The sequence below is a fragment of the Triturus cristatus genome, chromosome 2_2, assembly GCF_964204655.1.
Source record: "Triturus cristatus chromosome 2_2, aTriCri1.1, whole genome shotgun sequence".
Taxonomy (NCBI): Eukaryota; Metazoa; Chordata; class Amphibia; order Caudata; family Salamandridae; genus Triturus; species Triturus cristatus.
The window spans coordinates 1,249,092,161-1,249,109,863 of NC_140582.1; the positions used below are offsets into that span (position 1 = coordinate 1,249,092,161).

The 17,703-nt window shown below is 47.8% G+C and overlaps 1 protein-coding gene across 1 annotated transcript in view; it reads left to right on the forward strand.

The window, feature by feature from the left end:
• The window catches only part of LOC146863513 (rho-related BTB domain-containing protein 2-like), a 708,761-nt gene extending 698,243 nt beyond the window's left edge, over nt 1-10,518 (forward strand). Inside the window, exon 10 of the mRNA XM_085642946.1 lies at nt 9,717-10,518. Coding sequence (XP_085499072.1) covers nt 9,717-9,895 — 179 coding nt within the window. The 3' untranslated portion in view covers nt 9,896-10,518. The remainder of the gene's footprint in view (nt 1-9,716) is intronic.
• Nucleotides 10,519-17,703: the final 7,185 nt, after the last annotated feature.

A 17,703-nucleotide genomic window follows, 5' to 3' on the forward strand; every position in this document is an offset into this window, starting at 1 on the left:
AAGAAGCTACTTGGTAAATGCTGTAGGAGAGTAGGATCTGCTTCTTATGGTTACCCCCACTTTTTGCTGATGTTTCACTGTTTTTTAACTTTAGTTTTGTATGGGGCTCTGCTAACCAGGACCCCAGTCTAGCTGCTTCCTCTCTAAATTGATTACCAGTACTTTAGATACACTCCAGATTGGATTCTGGGGTACCCTTATAAGTCCCTAGTATATGGTATACTATGTTCTCCGGGCATGGGTACCCCAGGGGCCTCTTAGGGGCTGCAGCATGTATTATGCCACCCCTGGGAAGCCTTCCAAAATGACATCACAGATCTGCTCCTGCAGCCTGGTTAAGGTGGTGCATGCACCCCTTACTGAGATATAGGTTCACTATATCTCTCCATATCACTGCACATGTAAACCGATCAGTCACCCCTATGACAGGCCTTACCAAACCTGAAGACGGTGCTGGGTTTCATGTGAGAGGGTGCCCATGCATGAGCAGAGCCCCTTTGCAGCTTTCGGAACCTTTATTCTGGGGTTGTTTGTGATGCAGCCAGACCATATACTCTTAAGTGCATTATAACCAAATGGTAAATGCTAACTTTGGAATGGCTGCATGGAAACATGTCGTGTTTGGTGTCAAACACCTTGGAATCATATGATCCCACCCTTCTAGAGGGAGAGACCCGGCACCAGCTTAACAGACCCTGGCATCACAAAATTAATGCTGCCAGCCAGAGACACAAGTCTGCCCTCCTGCTGCTGGATGTAACTCCGGCAGGGGAGGCCTGGACAATAGGTTTCCTGTCACAGGGAGGTGTAACCACCTCCCAGACAGGCTTTAGTGTATTGGGGCTGGGTGGATGCACTCCAAGAGTGCTTTGAAGTCTGCCCTGGGGGCACATTTGTTGCCCCTGTGCATAGTCCAGCTCAAACCAGTTGCAGGGGCTACCAGCCCCTGCTCTGGCACGAAACTGGACAAAGGAAATGGGTATAGCCACCCCTCTTTCCTGACCCTCCCATAGGTGGGTCCCTAGAGTTTGTCCCACTCCTTCCTTGGGTAAAAGATAGGAACCCCTGGCTACATGACTTTAGATTTACCTGGATGAAACTCTGACACATAATCCTGGAACTTCGACGATCTACAAGGTGCTAGATGACTGAAGAATCTCCCTTGGAGTAAAGGAGTTACTCCCCTGCAAGGCAGGCACCTAAGACGCATCTGACTGGTTTGCATCTCCGAAGCTCCTGCCGGACTCCGAAGAATTTGCAACACAGGAGGTGGGTTCCCAGACTTCCCAGAGGCCGACCCGAGGTCCCAGCAAAGCTGAGACCCGTAGCTCTCATGGGGGCCGTGAAACCGGAACCCCTGGACACTGTGCACATTTGCAAGTGCATATGCTTCTCGTCGATCCTTGAGGCTGTGCTTTGGGCTACTTGTAGTCCACACCCCGAGCAGTGTCTCCACTGAAGATTACTGGCCTATACTCACCTAGTGTCACGTGGGCTGGTATTGTGTGATTCCTCTTGAGGTCCCTTCGCGATCCCTGGTCTGTCGACTGGTGGGTCCCTGTGAAGGCAACTCTAACTTTAATTGGGCTTCCCTGGTTGCTCCAGACGTGCCCTGACTCTCCATCGCTTGGGGAGTCCCCAGGACCTTGCTGGTCCGCAACGAAGCATCTTTTCTCTTCCTGCATGGGTTGCTGTTGCCAAGGCTTGTTGGGTTCAATCCGAGCACCGACACCGCAGCACTCAACATTTTTCGTGGGACAGCTTGAATCCAGCTCCTGGTCGTAGTCGACACCACGTGGCTGCAGACTCAAGCCATACCTCTTAGCACCTGAAACACCCAACATCGGTGGGCATTCGTCTATCGTGTCCCTGGTCACTGGTAAGTGACCCAGACTCTGTCCCCTCTGCTTTCAGGTTCGTCTGATCTTCGATCCAGGACACTTTTCTTCTTCCCAGCAGCAGCACTTTGCAGCAGATCGCCATTGAAATCAACGAAGATTACCGACACCATTTGACACCTATGCGCCCGGCTTCCCTGGGTGAGGTCACTCGAGTACTCCGGTGCTCCCGTGGGTGTTGGCCCTAGAACCCCCTAAGTCTAAAGGGGTTTGCTCAAAGTCCTCTCCTAAGTGTCCTTAACTTCTAAAATTCCAACCGCGACTTTCCCAGAGAATAGTACGGGGCTCGCGCCTGTGTTCTCACACTGCACGCGTCTCCCGTGGGTCTCCTGTGTCACTACCTTGGGTGGTTCCTTGGGATCCCAGCGATTCTACATGCTCTAGGCACTGGGTCTAGTCAAGTCGTGGTTCTTATACAACTTTCTTAGTATATGGTGTGGTCCCCCCCGGGGCGCAGTGTATATTGTGCTACTTATTGTCATTTTAGAACTGTATTATTATGTATCTTGGACTCTAATCTCATAAAGAGATTAGTAGTGAGTGTTTAGAAATAAATACGTATATTTTATATATACCTTGTGTGGTTCTCCTTTAATTTAGTGATTCAAGAGGTTATACCTGGTAAACCAAGCTGCTTTACACTCCTTCAAGACTTAGCCTGAAGGCTGCTCTCCATAAATACCACTAGGATAGCTTTCAATAAAGGTTGTCTTTAAACCTATTCATCAATAAGGGTTGTTTGGACTGGTACAAGGTGCCCACTATAACTAGTGGACAGCATATACCAGGCCAACTTCTCACAAATGCCACCCACGTTCACTAAGCACTATTGTGTGATATTCTAGCTAGACAACAGGCTATAGATGTACAGGTGGTCCAAAGGACCTTATTTCAGACATCGGAATCATCCTCACAGTAGCCTGTGCTGGTAGGGGAATACTACTGTTCGAGGCATATGAGCTGCAGATCGTATACTATTGCATAGATCGCCATCTAGTGTTAGGCTCGGATGTTTGCACTTTTTTTTTGTCTTGGAAGAAGTCTTTGTAGTCACGAGGTAGGTGATTCCTCCCTCTGACGATAGTGCGCATGGGCTTTGATTCCATCCTTAGATTGTTTTTTTCCGCCATCGGGTTCAGATGTGAATTGCTGCGCTCAAGGGTCGATATTGGTTTCGAATCCCCATCGATACGCAATCCCTCTCCACTCGACGGTATTGTCTCGATCGGGTTCCCTTTCGACGTGCATCTTGAAACAAACTCCTCAACCTCTATCTTCGACGCGGGCCGTTGGGCCTCTCCGCGCCGACCACGCTTGCAGTCAATGGAAAGTACTCCTTTCAAAAAATACCCCGGGTGTGGTGCTAAGTTCCCACACACAGACTTGCACGAGGTGTGCAATCTCTGCCTCTCCCCAGAGCACGAAGATAAAAATTGCAAGGCCTGTGCATCGTTCAGGTTGAAGAAAACCATCCATGATCATTGGGCTCGATGTCACGAAATGTCTTGCGGAAGCGCTTCGATTCAGGTGATGAACACGTCTCCGAGACCGACGACTCAGATGCCGATGAGGAGACAGTCACCCCGGCTCAGCAGTCTGTGAGTACTGAAACCCCCCTCCCGAAAAATAAACCGAAGGCTCCGGTAACACCATCGCCCTATGGCTCGGGTTGACACCGGCAACATGCTTCAGACGCGCCCCGCCCTCGGGCCGGCTATGAAACCTAAACATAACCCTTCCGACTCGGGCTCGTGCCAACTCCATTCCGACACCGGAAAGTCCTCCTCGGCACCAAAGCAACAAGTCAAACACTTGTCCACGCCGAAGACAGCCTCAATGCCAGAGCCCTCGGTATCGAAGCATAGCAAGTACAAACACTCGGAACCGAAGAAATCTTCGGAGCCGAAAAAGGCTTGACTCCAAAAAAAGTCTGAGCCGAAAAAAGTTTCGGTGCCGCAAAAACCTAAAGAGACTAAGACCCCACGGAAAGCCTCACAAGCTCCCTCAAAAGAAGGTTCGGACCCAAAATCTTCGACACCAAACAAAGGCATTTTGCCCACGCAGCCTGCACCTGATTTGGCAGATCCAAAGCAAAAAACTGTTTATTGATCCAAACACAGGCAAACTAGTCGCCAAGCCTCTGAAAAAGAGGAAACTGGACACTGCAGAAGAACATGCTATACCTCTCAAACAGGTCATGGGCACTAAAACGACCCCACCTCCTTCTCCCCCTCCAGTTAATCCACATCTATTGATTTATCCACCACACTCCCCACAACCTATCTTTTCACCTCCACCATCAGATAGTGAGGATGACCCAGGTAGAGATATAGACCCACATGGGGATGATGATTGACATAACATCCCACATGACGTAGACACTTGGGGTGACTACAATACAGATCCCGACCCACATAATAATCCGGATCTCTATCCATCTAAGCCATCACCACCATATGACAACACTGGGTTCACGCAACTAATCAACAGGGCTGCCCAATACCACGGGGTCCCCTTACATTCCGACCCATTAGATGGAGATGTTTTGCTGGAAACCTTCGCACCCTCGCAAAAATCAACAAGCACCCTTCCAATGTTAAAAGGCTTGTTAAAACACGCCCCAGAAGTTTTTAAGGACCCAGTCGGAACCAGGGTTCTCGATCCTAGGGTGGATAAAAAATACAAGGCAGCTCCCAATGACCCAATTTACATCAAAGGTCAGATTCCCTTGGATTCCCTTGTGGTAAATACCGCACGAAAGCGTGCAAACTCAGAGTACAGGCGACACACCCCCCTTCCTATAAGGAATCCAAATTAATTGACGCATCCGGGAAACGTATTGCGTCGCAGGCTGCAAACCATTGGCGGATCGCAAATGCACAAGCTTTATTGGCCAGGTACGACAGAGCTCACTACGACGGGCTTGAGAAGCTCATGGAACACCTTTCTCACCAGTACAAACAAAAAGCCAACACCTTATTCAGGAGGACAAACTTATTACCAACAGTTCAATCAAATAGGTGCTCGATGCGGCCGATACCGCATCTCGCGCAATTAACACTAGCGTCTTGTTGCGTAGACACGCTTGGCTCGGTGTTTCTGGATTCAAGCAGGAGGTTCAAACTGCCATTTTAAATCAACCGTTTGATCAGAAACATCTTTTCGGTCCTGCAGTGGACACATCCCTAGAAAAGATAAAGAAGGATACCGAAATTGCTAAGTCTATGGGGACCTTACAGTTTCCTTCACCTAGAGGCTCTTTTCGCCGCTCCTTCTAGAGAGCCAGCTCCAAAACCATGCATTCAGAACATCTCTCCTCCTCCTTACAAGAGCCCCACTCAGACCTCCCTGAAAGCATACTTTTGTGGTGGCTACAGAGGCAACAATAATAAAGGGAGAGGTTGTGGCAACAATGCCGGACCCTCCCCACCACCACTAAACAGTGACTTCTCTGTACTTCCCCCCCCCCCCCCCCCGATCATCCCACTCCTGTCGGGGGACGTCTCTTACAGTTCCTACCTGTCTGGAATTGCATCACAACAGACAAGTGGGTAAGACAAATTATCCAGTATGGGTATTGCCTGGAACTTACATCTACCCCCCCAAACATTCCTCCCAGACAGCGTCCCATGTCCTCGGAACATCTAACACTTCTCAAACAAGAGGTTCTCTCTCTATTACAAAAACATGCAATAGAACCAGTCCCCTCGTCTCATCAAGGCCAAAGGGTTTACTCCCTGTATTACCTAATCCCAAAAAAGGACGGCTCCCTCAGGCCCATACTGGACCTCAGACCCCTAAACCTCTACATTCAGTCAGACCACTTTTACATGGTCACTCTCCCAACAGGTGCTCCCACTACTTCAACAGGGCGACTTTCTCTTCATTCTGTATCTAAAAGACGCCACTTCCATTTTCCCATTCACCCCGCTTACATGAAATATCTCAGGTTTGTGGTGGACGGTCAACACTACCAATTCAAAGTCCTCCCATTCGGGGTAACCACAGCACCCAGAGTCTTCACCAAATGCCTCGCAGGAGTTGCAACCCACTTAAGAAGACCGCATATCCATATCTTCCCTTACCTGGGCGACTGGCCCATAAAAGCCAAATCACACAGCAGCTGTGTGCATTTCACACACACAACACAATTCAACTGCTTCACAGCTTTGGATTCACAGTAAACCTCGCCAAATCCCATCTCCAACCGTCCAGCATACAACAATACCTAGGGGCTACAATAGACACTTCAAAAGCTCTAGCATATCCCACTCCAGCCAGGATAAGCGCCACACAGGATCTAATCCAAAAATTCCAGCCTCAACACTCACTACCAGCACGAGTGTTCATGCAGTTAATCGGGATGATGGCCTCCTGCATTCTCCTCGTCCCTTATGCGAGACTCCAAATACGTCCCTTACAGGAATGTTTGGTACGTCAGTGGAACCAGGCTCAAGGTCAGCTGACAGATCTGGTGTTGGTGGACGACTACACCCATCGCTCTCTGCAGTGGTGGAACACACAAAACCTTTCCAAAGGGCGGCCGTTCCACGACCCAGTTCCACAGACAGTGCTAACAGCAGAAGCATCGCTCACCGGCTGGGGAGCTCATCTTCAAACCCATACCATCCAGGGCATGTGGACCCCCCAACAAAGACTATTCCACATAAACTACCTGTAATTGTTAGCAATCTTCCTAGCATTGAAATCTTTTCAACTCCACCTCCTAGGCGAAGCTGTCCTGGTCCGTACAGACATGACAGCGATGTACTACATACAGAAACAGGGGGGAACACACTCTCCGCAGCTTTGACACCTAGCTCAGAGCATATGGAGACGGGCCACTCCGCAAAACATGCATCTCCCTGCAGAACACCTCCCAGGTGTACACAATCAGATAGCAGATCTGCTCAGTCGTCAAACACAGCAGATCCACGAATGGGAACTTCATCCTCAAGTTCCTTCTTCCATTCTTTCACAAATGGGGCCACCCAGAAATAGATCTGTTGGCCACACATCAAACCACAAAATGCCCAACCTTCGCATCCAGATATCCACACCCGTTGTCCAAAGGCAGTGCTCTATGGATAAACTGGTCCGGCAAATTTGCTTACGCTTTTCCGCCTCTCCCACTCATTCCGTTAGTGGTTCAACAACTCACACAGAATTCCCTCACAATGATACTGGTTGCTCCAACATGGGCCCGACAACCATGGTTGACAACCTTACTGGAACTATCAGTAGTTCCTCATCAAAAACTACATCTCTCACCCAAGCTTCTCACTCAGAACCATGGAGAGATAAAACATCCAGATCCCAATCAACTAAACCTTGCGATCTGGCACCTGAGGTCTTAGAGTTTGACTACCTAAATCTTCCGCCATACTGTATGAATATCCTGAAAGAGGCTAGAGCATACTATGCAGCAAAATGGAAACGATTTGCCATTTATTGCACAAACAACAAAATCAATCCACTAGATGCTTCTATTCAAAACATTATCTGCTACCTCTTGCATCTACAACAATGTAACCTAGCATATTCATCTATTAGGCTACATCTAGCTGCATAGCAGCCTATCTCCAAAACAGAGTACATTTGTCTTTGTTTCGAGTGCCCGCTATCAAAGCTTTAATGGAAGGATTTAAGAGAATAATTCCACCCAGAGTCTCACCCTCTCCAGTATGGAACCTAAACGTGGTCCTTACCAGACTCATGGGTCCTCCTTTTGAACCTCTCCACAAATGCGAACTACAGTTCCTCACTTGGAAGGTAGCTTTTTTGGTTGCTATTGCATCACAGAAGAATTAGTGAACCATACAAGAACCATTTTTACAAATCCATCATAACAAAGTGGTTCTTAGGACTAACCCTACATTTCTACCTAATCTGCTTTCCACCTTACCCAGTCTGTAGAACTCCCAGTGTTTTTCCCTCAACCAGACTCAGTAGCAGAACAGGCTTTTCACACGTTAGATGTAAAAAGAGCGATACTCTACTACATTGAAAGAACAAAATCCTTTAGAAAGACCAAACAACTCTTTGTGGCTTTCTCCCCACCTCATAAATGCAATCCCATCTCAAAGGCAGGAATTGCAAGGTGGATTGTTAAATGCATCTAAATATGCTATATCAAAGCCAAACGCACACTAACCATTCCCCCGAGAGCTCATTCCACACGCAAACTAGGGGCTTCCATGGCATTCTTAGGGAACATTCCCCTAGATGACATCTGCGAAGCAGCAACGTGGGCTACACCACACAACTTCACAAAACACTATTGTGTAGATGTGCAGGCAAAACGACAAGCTAGTGTGGGCCAGGCTGTATTAAGAACACTTTTTCAAACCACTGCAACAGATACAGGTAGCCACCGCTAAGGAGGTAACTTCTGTATAGTCTATGCGAAAGTATACGATCTGCAGCTCATATGCCTCAGACGGAAAATGCTCCTTACCAGTATGCGCCTGTTCTTGGCATGTAGAACTGCAGATTCGTATACGCACACCCGCCTCCCCGGATACCTCCATCTGTTGCAGGGCTATCTTACTTCGATATATTACACATGGACACCTCTTTCTACTTCTTACTACTCCATCTTAACCCTTCGTGGCAAAAACAATCTAAGGATGGAGTCGATGCCCATGCGCGCTATCGTCCTAGGGAGGAGTCACCTACCTCGTGACTACAAAGACTTCTTCCAAGACAAAAACAAAGTGCAAACATCCGAGCCCAACACCAGATGGCGATCTATGCAAAAGTATACGAATCTGCAGCCCTACATGTCAAGAACAGATGCATACTGGTAAGTAGCATTTTCCTTACAGTCTGTGCAGAGCATTTGAATCTATAGCAACACAGGCTACCAATGGAAAATGTTACTTACCCTGTAAGCATCTGTTTGTACGGTGTAGTGTAGAGTCACATGCACCTGTGCTCCTCCCTGGAAGATTAATATGTCTCCAAGAAATACAAGATATCTGTAATCAGTTAAAATCTTTCTTGCCGTATTCATGTGCACCGTACTCTGACCACTCCATGCTACTCTCCCCACTGCAAGAAACAATTTAACATGTAGTCGGTGCCCATGAGCATTGCTGTCTAAGGGAGAAGTCTCCCTATATCTCGTGACTCGAAACACTTATTTGAGGAAAGACAATTAGCAAACGTCCAAGCCACACATTAGATGGTAGGAATATGCAGATCGTGTGAATCTAAAGCGCTACTTCCTAAGAGTAGAAGCTTACTTGGTAAGTTGTAGTATGTTTTTTTGATTCTTTGAAACCTCTTACTGATTTGCAGGAGGAGAAAAAAAAGGAGCAGAAAGAGAAAGAAAGCTAGGGAGAGAGAAAGAAAGTAAGAGAGATGCTGAGTCTAAAACGCAGTGGGGCGGAGAAGAGAATGAGTCTAAGATAGATAAAGAAAACTATAAGACTGAAAGAGGGTGAGTAAGAAAGAGTGGGTGAGAGAGCGTGTTTCTACACAGATAAATGTGTGGGGTTGTGAGTGAGAGGCAATCTTGGCGTATGACTAGGGTCTTAGAAAACATCTTGGAAAACATTCTTCTTTTGTGGGATTGGCTTGTGTTCGCATGGCTCCTGGCTCTGCTCTTGCGCGTGCATTCTCTTGCTAGCCCGCCTCTAGGAGCTACGATCCTTGCTCGCAGCGTATTATACAACAAATGCAATCTGGGAAGGCTGCTGCGGCCGCAAATAGAATGTTGAGAACATGGTGGTCCTTGTTTTCCGTGCACTCTTTGCTGATTTTCCTGTTAGATTCCCTCTGCTAACTACTTCCAATTTGTGTTCTCCATTGCAGAAAACAAAAGTCACTTCGAGAAGTACCGCTGGCCTCCGGTCTGGTACCTGAAGGAGGAAGACCGCTACCTGCGCTCCAAGAAGGAGCGTGAGCGGGAGGAAGAGATCCTTCACAAGCAGCACAACAAGAGCAAGTGGTGCTTCTGGCGGCCATCTTCGTCTTCGCCCCACGTGTCGTGAGTGTGGATCATAGTGCGTGGATGTGGTGAAGATTCCCTGAATGGAGAGATGAATCGATGCTCAGCTTTGGCTTTTTCTGCGTTGAGAGTTGCTTGTGCCTTTGCTGACCTGGGTCGGTCACAATGGAAAAGGTGGCGGAATCTTTGGACTGATGGCGGAGATTCATCATGCTCAATTGGCCGAGTCATGTGGCTGCGCTTACAGTCAATGGGGAAGGTTTGGAAGTGATTTCACACCACCTTCTTTCCAAGTGTACTAATGTGACGCAGAGTCGATCCTGACACCCAGAGCTTCCGCTCGCTGGTGTGATGTGATGTAGGAGTGGGAAAACGGCTGGATGATGAGCCTTGCTCAACAATTGGTTAGATATGCCTGCCTTGTTAGCAGGGTGTCACCACAGCATACAGAACCAAGACGTGGTCAGCGTTTCTTCTCAGAAAGGGCTGCTCGGAAGCTTCCAGTTAAAGCATGTCATTATTTAACTGGCTAATGGAGCGGTATGTGCCCCATTTGCCACACGTTAATAGCATTATGGCTCGCATCACTATGTTTAATCCACGGAAAGCACAATGTGAAGATGGGTGGACAGAATGGCTGTCCTCTATCACTAGCCCTGCACTTCAAGCTGTGAACACAACATCTAAGGGTTGCCTGCATTGCCCGTTCCAAGATGGATCTCCAGTTTTACGTGGACAGGGACTCGTGTCCAGTTTGCTACATTTCCTCTGAAGAAAGGGGATACTCACAGTGTTGAGTGATTCCTTCCTCATGAAGTAAAAGGACTCTGAAGAATGTGGAGGTTGAGTAGGATCTCCGAGTCTGGTCAAGGGGCACCTGCTAAGATGCTCCAGTGCAGATAATATGCCCGGTGCTACGTTTATAGCTCTACTCTCTGCACATCACACACGTTACTTGTAGCATGAGTGCCCTTTCCATGTTAGCTATATGAGGGGGCTCTCTTAGCAAAATGCCAAAACACAGACACAAACCACTGCAGGGGCCCTACAGCAGATGAATGCATTCCTTGTGTGCGTTATGAGTGTGCTGGGGATGCTTGCGGGCTTCATTTGAGCCACTCGCTGCCTGCACCTTTCGCAAGGCAATCCTTAAATACCCCATCTTTGTATCTATCCGAGGTTTACAGTAATGTTCTCCAGTTTCAAGTTTACAAAACTAACCTTGGCTCCTCCGCTTTAACTCCTTGTTGACCTCACGGTGCCTTTTCAGCAGGTGGACAGTACGCGAGAAGGGTCCTCCCTGGTCCATTCCTTCCCTGTTCTTGTTCTACAACTCACACAGGAGTGTGGGCTCTTCGGCTGCTTGAGTTTAAGGCGTGTGTGGAGTAATTCTGCAAGGTGACAGGACCTAGATAAGCTGTGAATGGGTGCCCGGGGTAAGTACCCTCGGCCTGTCTCTCATGAGGAGCTATATTTAACGTGCTCTTCTGTAATATGAGGGAGATGGAGAGTGGGCTTGGACATTCATATGGAGCCTACGCAGAGGGATCTGAGGACTTGTGACACGCCGTGTAGGGTCTGGTCTCAAAGATCTCTTTGACTATTCTTTCTCCCTTCAAGCGGTGGCGGGGGCTATTTGAACCACTTGCAGTGCTCTTTGTTGCTATTCAGGAGGGTGGTGATGTTGCCTGCACCAAGTAGTGCAAACTGTGCTCACTGTTTTTATGAATTAGCTGTGAACAGCTTCTGGTTTGGGATTCTGCATTTCTAAAGATGGCGATGGCTGGTCCCGAGTCAAGAGAACATGGAGGTGGTTGTTACATACAAAATCTTATTATTTGGGATGAAGAGAGGGATACTTTTGTACAAAGATTAGGTTTAAGAGGCCTTTGGTTTCTGGGTGCATGGGATTATTTCTCTTCATGTTCTATTTATTTGGAGTTGTGCTCTTGTATTCCTGGTAGATCGCAGTTAGGGCTTGCTAAAAAGACCTTGTTAAATTTCATTTCAAAAGACGTTGCCCTTCTGAGTCTAGATTCAGAAGACGGGTCCCTTGCAGTTCCAGACTTTGCTATCTGCATCTTCCTGTTCCGCATTTTAAGAGATATACTGAATTTATTTGTAGGCTCAGAGAATGTGTCTCTGTTCCGAGTTCATAAGGCAAGTCTCTGCTTTTCTGGATCTCGTAGGTATGTCTCTTGCGGTTTAGAATGGGGTCTGCTGAGGTTTACCCTGCGGGTTTGATGTTAGGGGGCTCTGATTGCATTAAGGAATCGCATATGGTTTTAGGACGGTTCTGCTGGGGATTTACCTTGCTGCTTTCATGCTGGAGGGTTCGGATTGAATTAAGGAACCACGTAAGGTTGTGGAATGCTTCTGCTGGGGGTTTACCTTGCTGCTTTCATGCTGAGAGGCTCTGATCGCCAATTCCATTAAGGAACCGCTTAAGATTTTTAGATGGTTCTGCTACGGTTTATCTTGTGTGTTCGATATTAGGAGGCTATGAGTGCACTGAGGGATCCCTTAAAGCTTTGGGAGGGATCTGCTGTGGTTTGGGCTGTTGGTTAGACTTTGATTGGCTCAGCCTGTGGTATTTGTATTGTGGATGCAATGAATTACATTTTTCGGTCCGGATTTGATGAATTGCGTTTTCCTGAATTGCATGCAGTTGAATGAGCTTGGTTTCTGGTTGCTGCTCTTTGGAGTGTATTCTTGCATCCATAGTCCATGGAGGGCCTCTGTTTGGAGCATGGGCTGTCTTTCACTATTAAGTCATTGTTTTTAATCTACTGGAGTCGTTCGCACTCTGGGGGTCATACCATTGTCTAGTCCTCGTTTCGTAAATCTTTCTGTAAGTTTGACTGTCAGGCAATTACAATACCTAAGACTGTCAGGAGAACAGGGTTACCCAGCTGTCTGTCACTTCTCAAAATGTAAGATCCTATTTAAACATCTCCTGATTAAACTGAATTTGTTTGCCTCATAATGATCTTCTTTCCACCGCGCATATTCATTTCCACCCCGTAGGAAGTGTCAGACTGTGGTAGGGAGATGACGGGCTTCTTAGTGCGCCACTTCAGCTGTTTTACCAACGTTAGCCCCTTTTACTCTGCCCACCAGATGGATTTCTTGCTTGGGTGCACGATGTATTTACTGGTGCTGGATTTGGTGCTACCACCCTTTCAGTACGATTGTCCGTAAGTGTTTTAGGCCTGTTGCCTTCCTGTGCACCCTAGTTGGTGAGCACAGAGTAAGGCAAAGCTCCAGTTTCTTTTGCATCATAGCTGCTTGTACTCTAATCTCCTTTCTCTGAAGAATATTGGTCAACTAACCCAAGAGATACTAATCTAGACGAGGGACCCATGGGAGACAATAGCTGTTCTCCACAAATTGACCACACCTGCGCAAACGTTGGGTCGATATTTGTCATTCAGGTGCAGTACTGCAAAGGAAACAGACTGCAATGTGTACAAAATCAGGGATGGGTGCTGTGAGAGATCCCTTCCCTCCTCCTACCGTGACCATGCATGACATCAAACATCAGACAAATCAAAATGTATACCAAAGAATGATCATCAGACCTGAATTCAATCCAATGTTTACTCAAGAACGTAAATTAAAATGCCAGCTAGTTTGGGTGTGATTTCTATACAAAAAGCGCTACCAGTTTGATATAATTCTCCCAAAAACCCATTTAAAAGCCACAGTAAAATGAGAGATGGAAAATTGGAGAAAGTGTAGTTTTAAAAAGAAACCTTCCTTACCGTGAAAAAACCCAGTAGCACAGTCCCTCTTCCCTGATTTCCTGCATGAGGTAATATCCCAGGTTGTAGCAAGAAAGGGTTCAACCATGAGGGTGAGAGGAGATCTCATAGTGCTAACAGAAGAAAGCACAATTAGGTTTGAGAAAAGGAGATTATGGTTAAAGATCTCCAGGTCCGTCGTCTGGTCACCTGTCCATCCTTGTGCACATGCTTCCTGTGAAAGACACCCTCAGCTTTCCAGATCCATGCTGTGTCAGCTACCTCTGGCACATTCACATTACATCCTTACACCCTCAGCTTTCCAGATCCATGCTGTCAGCTACCTCTCGCACATTCATATTACATCCTTACACCCTCAGCTTTCCAGATCCATGCTGTGTCAGCTACCTCTCGCACATTCACATTACATCCTTACACCCTCAGCTTTCCAGATCCATGCTGTCTGCTACCTCTCGCCCCGTTCACATTACATCCTTACACCCTCAGCTTTCCAGATCCATGCTGTGTCCGCTACCTCTCTCCCCGGTCACATTACATCCTTACACCCTCAGCTTTCCAGATCCATGCTGTGTCCGCTACCTCTCACCCCGTTCACATTACATCCTTACACCCTCAGCTTTCCAGATCCATGCTGTGTCCGCTACCTACTTATCTCCCCGTTCACATTACATCCTTACACGCTCAGCTTTCCAGATCCATGCTGTGTCCGCTACCTACTTATCTCCCCGTTCACATTACATCCTTACACCCTCAGCTTTCCAGATCCATGCTGTGTCCACTACCTCTCACCCCGTTCACATTACATCCTTACACCCTCAGCTTTCCAGATCCATGCTGTGTCCGCTACCTCTCTCCCCGTTCACATTACATCCTTACACCCTCAGCTTTCCAGATCCATGCTGTGTCCGCTACCTACTTATCTCCCCGTTCACATTACATCCTTACACCCTCAGCTTTCCAGATCCATGCTGTGTCCGCTACCTCTCACCCCGTTCACATTACATCCTTACACCCTCAGCTTTCCAGATCCATGCTGTGTCCGCTACCTACTTATCTCCCCGTTCACATTACATCCTTACACCCTCAGCTTTCCAGATCCATGCTGTGTCCGCTACCTCTCACCCCGTTCACATTACATCCTTACACCCTCAGCTTTCCAGATCCATGCTGTGTCCGCTACCTCTCTCCCCGTTCACATTACATCCTTACACCCTCAGCTTTCCAGATCCATGCTGTGTCCGCTACCTACTTATCTCCCCGTTCACATTACATCCTTACACCCTCAGCTTTCCAGATCCATGCTGTCAGCCACCTCTCACCCCGTTCACATTACATCTTTGCACTCTGGCTTTCCTAAACTGATGGCTTTCTCTCTCGTGCCTTGGATGCGGAGCATCTTTTAGAGATGTAGTTTACAACTGGGCTTGATCGAGATCTTGAACTGAGGCAGAAGCTCTCGTTGCAGCTGCAAAGGTGCTCAGTGCCAGGTTAGCCGACACTCATCTGTAGCTTCGTGTATAAGCCTTGTCGATTAACCCCAGCAGTCCCATGCAGCTCCAGACGTTAAGGAAGAGCCTTCATCCAGTCCGGCTCTTTCAGCTTGGATCTGTTTTTGATTCTCCTCCATGGCAGAAATGTCACGTTTACAATCTTGGTGAATTCTTCTAAAATGTTATGGCATGACTGTTTTTGAGGACATCTTAAGGGGTCTTGAAACATCTATATATTTATTCAAGATATTACTGAAGGCAACAATAGGCAACGTGGCTAAAAGTCCCCTTGTTGTAATGAGTGGGGGGAGGACGGGCATCGCCCCCTACTGGAGGAGGTGGAGCAATTGAGGGAGTCGAATGGTTCAGGTGCTTCGTCGTACCTCACGTTTCCTTAGTGCACCACTCCTTGGCGTGCCTCCACTGTCCTTTCTAATGCGGCATGTTCCGTGTGGTGACAGTGGTGTATGTGTGTTTGTACGTATGTGGGCGTATTTGCAGTGTATATGGGGGAGGGGTGGGAGCTATGGTGAACTGCTCAGTTCTTTTACACTTTTATAGCGTGCTCTGTTGAGGACCTTGCCATGCACAACCTTTACTTACAACAACAGACTAAACCAGTTCACTTTATAAACTTAAGGGCTTCTTGCAATCAGGATCTGATACCCTGTTTGTATGGAACATTTCAAAACCACTGTGACCTGTAACAAAGTCAAATGTATTATGTGTTAAACAATCACCCTTCAGTATTTCACCATCTAACCTTTAATAAACATATTTTGTAATGTGGTTTATGACTCCCTGTGTTTTCTTTGTAAAGTTCTTGAGTGGCACAATGAGACGTAGAAGAGAAGGCTCTGATGATTGTTTCTTTTGATTCAAGTATTTCTGCTAGATACCTCTACCCACAGATTCCTCACCTTTCGACTGGATCCATAAACCTTTCAGTAGTGCCTCTTGGTAGGTGGCGCCATTCCGCAAATGATGTGCAGGGCCTAGAGAGGCGCCACTCTTCCACCAGACATGGATACAGAGCTACCTCTCATCTCTTTGAGCTCCTTACCTCGATCAAAAATTTGTTTTACTGTGTGAAAGGGACGTCATCTCCCTAAATGACAGGTTTTAAGCCCTGTAAGGACTGTTGCAAGCAAATGTCTGTGATCAATCCTCATCAGATCTGCCTGTGGTCGAGCCGCAACTTTAAAGCCTACAGTCACTGCACCATACAAGACTGCAAGTTGAAACAATATATCTCCAAGCACCGGAAGACTCAGCGACCAGACCAGTCAAAGTCGAAAGTTCGGTTCTGGTCCCGTTCGAGATCCAGAAGTTGCAGGAGTCGTTCCAGAAGTCGGTCTTCATCTCGCTCAAAGTCTTCGCATAAGTCAAAGGAAAAGCACAAGAAAGTTTAATGAGACTCAGCCCCTTCCCGCCACTCACACTTTCCTGAGATGGCTCTGTGGTGGCGCCATACATCTCGATCTCTCTCTCAAAGCCATTCGACTTCAGAGCTGATCCTGCAACTTGTTCCGGTACAACCTGAGTTTACAGGGCTGCCTGCTACTCCTAAACAGATAGAGTTCTGTGAGACCATTTTCCAACTCTTTTGATTCTTGCGGACTTCCTCTGGTGCGCTTGAGGGCCCCATGGAGCCGACAGATTCTCCATCTGAATTACCGCTGGCAGGTATGCGTTCAGCACCATCTGGACCTTCCGAGCTACTTACGGGGCCGCCTCTGGCTCCAGTCTCTCCTCCACTTCTGATACCACAGTCTATGCCTGTTCCCGGTACTTTGAGACCAACTTCATCGCCCGAAGATGAGGTCCAAATTGTCGTTTCTGATGCCGAGCCGGTCTGAGCGCAACCAATGCTGCACTTGACTGCTGTAGAGGCCTGCTTCTCCTGCTAGATCGGCCTCCAACACACCCTACATTCCCTGTTCGGCCCAGATTTGGAGAAAGATGAAGATGTGGGTGATGAGACTAGCCAACCTTTGACAAGGAGAGTTGGAATGATGACCTGCAGGAGACCAGTGTTCTTTATACCTACCCTGAGTTGGTATCCTCCCAACCCCTACACCTGCCACTTAGGAGAGCCGGAGCAAACGTCCACTGAGCCCCTCTTCAGTAGCGTAGCAAGGGAGAGCGGGGAGCAGTCCGCCCTAGGCAGCACAAGTTCTGGGGTTTTGGGGGTGGTGGCCTACCCCCGGTTTTAGCTGTGGCTGTCGCGGGGCAGCAAACGCAGGGATCTCCCCCCCCCCCAGCTCTTACCTGGAGCCAGTTTAGGGTGGCAATCACCGGGACCGACCCAGGCGGCAAAAGGTCTAACAAGGCCACTGTCCTTCATGCCTTTTAACGAGGTTCTTATAGATAATTTGTTGGTAGTATGGGTCAAACTTGCTCTGACCCCCCAATCAATCGCCACATTGCCCAACGCCACCGCCCAGCCCCGGAAGTTCCTGCGTTTTTATCTCCTCTCTCCTGGATGCTTTGTGGTGCAGGGATCTGCAAGTCAGACTAACCCAAACACATTCCGTACTACTCCCTCAGACTCAAGAGTCAAAACGGGTGGAAACATTCTGGAAAGAAGTCTTCTC